The sequence below is a fragment of the Sinocyclocheilus grahami genome, unplaced genomic scaffold (genome assembly GCF_001515645.1).
Source record: "Sinocyclocheilus grahami isolate Dianchi unplaced genomic scaffold, SAMN03320097.WGS_v1.1 scaffold1346.1, whole genome shotgun sequence".
NCBI classification, from domain to species: domain Eukaryota; kingdom Metazoa; phylum Chordata; class Actinopteri; order Cypriniformes; family Cyprinidae; genus Sinocyclocheilus; species Sinocyclocheilus grahami.
The window spans coordinates 224,844-228,960 of NW_015506525.1; the positions used below are offsets into that span (position 1 = coordinate 224,844).

General features: G+C 39.4%; 1 protein-coding gene across 1 annotated transcript; it reads left to right on the top strand.

The window, feature by feature from the left end:
* The first annotated feature begins 728 nt into the window (after window positions 1-728).
* Window positions 729-3,903, top strand: echdc1 (enoyl CoA hydratase domain containing 1). The gene is made up of 4 exons (XM_016255547.1): window positions 729-871; window positions 1,189-1,241; window positions 2,150-2,230; window positions 3,104-3,903. The coding sequence occupies exons 1-4, from the start codon at window positions 734-736 to the stop codon at window positions 3,510-3,512; spliced, it is 681 nt and encodes a 226-aa protein (XP_016111033.1). The 5' UTR covers window positions 729-733; the 3' UTR covers window positions 3,513-3,903.
* Window positions 3,904-4,117: the final 214 nt, after the last annotated feature.

The following is a 4,117-nucleotide window of genomic DNA, read 5'->3' on the forward strand; positions in this document are numbered from 1 at the left end:
GCGTCCATGTTTAACGCTTCTCATAGCTATAGTATGTGAAAATAAGTATTCACTGAGCTGATGAGCTGAATGAGAGAGAGAGAGAGAGAGAGAGAGAGATGCAGAGCGTGTGCAGAGCAGGCGACGCGAGGAACAGTATTAAGAACCGCTGCTTTAGAACACTGATTTTGAAACTTGTGAATCCATTAGAATCGTTAGAAGACAGAATCGTGATTCATATACGAATAGATTTTTACGCGCACCGCTAGTTTTCTCTTCCTCTTCTCTAAAGCAGCACAGCATGGCCCCGCCCCCTTTGCTGCCTTTTCCCGAGGGCGGGGTTTATCTGGGTTTGTGATGTCACGAACCCAGGAAGTAACTCGTTGTAGTTCCTACCAGCCGTTTTTGTAGGCTTTAAACTGCCAGGATTTTAAAAGACGATATCTCCGTTTGCATTGAACTTTCAGCTTCGTAACTTTTCAGATATTGTTTATGCTCAAACAGCAACATTACACACTAACTAACGTTAAAAAAGTGAAATCATAATCAACCACCCCTTTATTCTATAGCTAATTCGTGTTTTTCTGGACTTTCATATTTTAAGATTGATAGTTAAACAGTAAAATAACTGTACATAAATCTGTACATAAATCTGGAGATCTGAAAAAGTAAATGCAATTATAAAAAACATGGTAAATGATGAATTGTCTTCATAATTGAATTCTGTGGGTTTACATGTGTTTTTCCAGGCAGCATGATGCTTGAACTGGAGCAGCGGGTGCGTGAGCTGGAGACCTGGACAGAAGGGAAAGCTGTGATTGTGCAGGGAGCTGCTGGAACCTTCTGCTCTGGATCCGATCTCAATGCAGTCAGAGCCATAGCAAACCCACACGTGAGAATCCCTGTTAGACCCTTTATCAGATAAAGGTCGGATTGTCGTTACATTTTCATTACACTATCGGTTAAGATAAAAAAAAAAAAAAAGTGAACGGTACTCAGAGAACATATTGTAATTTTCAGAACTAAAAACTCAGGCAAATTAAATTATGTCTGCATTTGCACAAAAATACAACCTTGTCTAACTTTACTATCATTATAAAGTGGACCTCAGTGAGACTTACAAGAACTCCTGTAGCTTCCAAGAACATCACACTGAACAACGATACATGCACTGTTTCCAGCTGATATAACGATTGTTGTGTTTTTCAGGATGGCATGAAGATGTGCGAGTTCATGCAGAACACTCTCACAAGACTCCTCAGGTTAGTCTTTCTGAAGAAAAGCAGATCAGAGCAATCGAGACACCAGGGGTCAATATCATAAAATATTTTTGAGCAAAATTTGAAGTAAAGAATCTTTAAACACACCATGAACTTCAGCTCCTGTCCCTCTTTTTTGAAAGATGCATGTTTCAAAAGGTAGTATGCTACATTGTTAGAATGTGACCATGTGAGTAGTGTGCAGTGCAATTATCATTCTGAAAATAAATGTGTAATTTTTGGTTTTATTTCAGTTTTGTGTAAAGATGTCGTAACTTTTGGCAGTCTGATCAAATTATGAGTCAAAATAGACACATTCCAATCTGTGGCTGTAATTACTTCCATTACTTTATTCATTACACAAGTGAAGCTTACCTTTCATATGTAACATTTTACTATTCTACTATTATTATTTATTATTTTACTATATATATATATATACAGTGGGTACGGAAAGTATTCAGACCCCCTTAAATTTTTCACTCTAAAAATATAGAATCCAAAAGGCAGGTGTTTGCAGTGATGCCGTAGAAAAACCATTTTTGGTTTCCCAAAGAACCTTTCAGGGAATAGGTCTCTAAAGAACTTTTTTTTTGTTTGAGCATTTCAATTTTTTCCCCCACTGTAATGAACCAGTATGCAATGGAAAGGTTCCATTGATGTTAAAGGTTCTTCGTAGAACCATAGATGCCAATAAATACCTTTAATTTTAAAAGTGCATTACAAATTGATGCACTCTAATGTAAAGTACATAAGGGTGATTTTGGACACAGTTACAGTCTGTAGTGTGTAGAATATGATGATGCACAAAGAAAACATGATAAGCTAATTTCACACCTGTGCAGATCCGTTTGATTTCTCCAGTGTCCTGTGGGGATGAGTCCGAGCTAAACTCCTGTTCTTTCCGGCAGGCTGCCGCTCATCTCAGTGGCGCTGGTGGAGGGAAGAGCGCTGGGTGGAGGAGCAGAACTCACCACTGCCTGCGACTTCAGGTACAAAGACACACCAGTTTTGACATGCAGAATTGTTTAAATGAGTCATATTATTATAATAATTAAAAAAAATATAGAATCCAAAAGGCAGGTGTTTGCAGTGATGACGTAGAAGAACCATTTTTGGTTTCCCAAAGAACCTTTCACGGAATAGGTCTCTAAAGAACGTTCTTTTTTTTTTTTGAGCATTTCAATTTTTTCCCCCACTGTAATGAACCAGTATGCAATGGAAAGGTTCCATTGATGTTAAAGGTTCTTCGTAGAACCATAGATGCCAATAAATACCTTTAATTTTAAAAGTGCATTACAAATTGATGCACTCTAATGTAATGTACATAAGGGTGATTTTGGACACAGTTACAGTCTGTAGTGTGTAGAATATGATGATGCACAAAGAAAACATGATAACCTAATTTCACACCTGTACAGATCCGTTTGATTTCTCCAGTGTCCTGTGGGGATGAGTCCGAGCTAAACTCCTGTTCTTTCCGGCAGGCTGCCGCTCATCTCAGTGGCGCTGGTGGAGGGAAGAGCGCTGGGTGGAGGAGCAGAACTCACCACTGCCTGCGACTTCAGGTACAAAGACACACCAGTTTTGACATGCAGAATTGTTTAAATGAGTCATATTATTATAATAATTTTTTTTATTCCGTGCAGTCCACATATAATGTTACAAAAGATACAAAAAAAGAGTTTTGAAAAGTTTGGAGTTTTTTGGAGCGAGGAGGGAGATTTGTATACTTAAAGTTACAGTACGTTTCAACAAGCCAGTTTATCTCAAAAGATGAAGGGAAAATTGAATTCCTCCTGATATGACCCCTTTGAGTTGCACTTTAATATCCTGTTGGAACAGAACGTTATTTCCATTTCCAGGTTGATGACGTCTGATGGTGTTATCCAGTTTGTCCATAAGCACATGGGTTTGGTACCCGGATGGGGAGGAGCTGCAAGACTAGTTCGTATTGTTGGCAGCCAGAATGCCCTGAAACTGTTGAGCGGCGCTAAAAAAGTTGATCCAGACTTTGGAAAACAGATGGGACTGGTTGATGAGGTGCTCCATTGCTCTTCTGGCGAGGGAAATGCACTGGCTCACGCCGAGCAGTGGCTGAGTCCGTTCATTAAGGGCCCGGCCCCAGTGATCCAGGCGGTGAAGAGGGTTGTTGTCTCGGGAAGAGAGCTTCCTCTGGACGAAGCCCTTCAAACGGAGAGAAGTGTGTTTGGGACAGTATGGGGCGGCCCGGCCAATCTCGAGGCTCTGGCTTTAAAACCTAAACATAAGTGACTGCAATCATCATCGCTGCACAACATTAAAACTGTTTCAAATATGCTTGAAGAACTTTATGTTTTCAGATCAGTAGAAGTAACCGAAAACTTCCTGGATTGCTTTTGCGGAGTTCATGTCAACTTGCGCATGCACACATTAGTATATTAATATCTGAGTGCTGTATCTTTCAAAGCTTTGTGATTGCAAGAATCTATGCACATTAATGCAGTCCTTTATTGTAGTGTACACTTTTGTCTTTTTCTGCATAAAGGATAAACCTGAGGGGAAAATAAAGCAGTATCGGCTAATTAAAATCCATGAATCCAGGGTGAATCAAACGCAATGTTCACATTTTGAATTGTCCTGCATCGCCATGTCTCATTGTGGACATATAAAAAAATAACTTGCATTGATACTTTTTTTTTCTCCTTTCCAGCAGTCCTATCAAGCTTGTGTGGCTGTGTTATTTCTTTTAAATTCTTAATATTTTTCATAATGATCTTCAGTGAAGAACCATGCTTCAAGTGATTGACCTCATCCTATTGGGTGATCAAAAACTTGGCCCAGTCACTGTGGTAACGAGGTAATTTGCCTACATATCTAGTCACTGTACTCGAGTATCT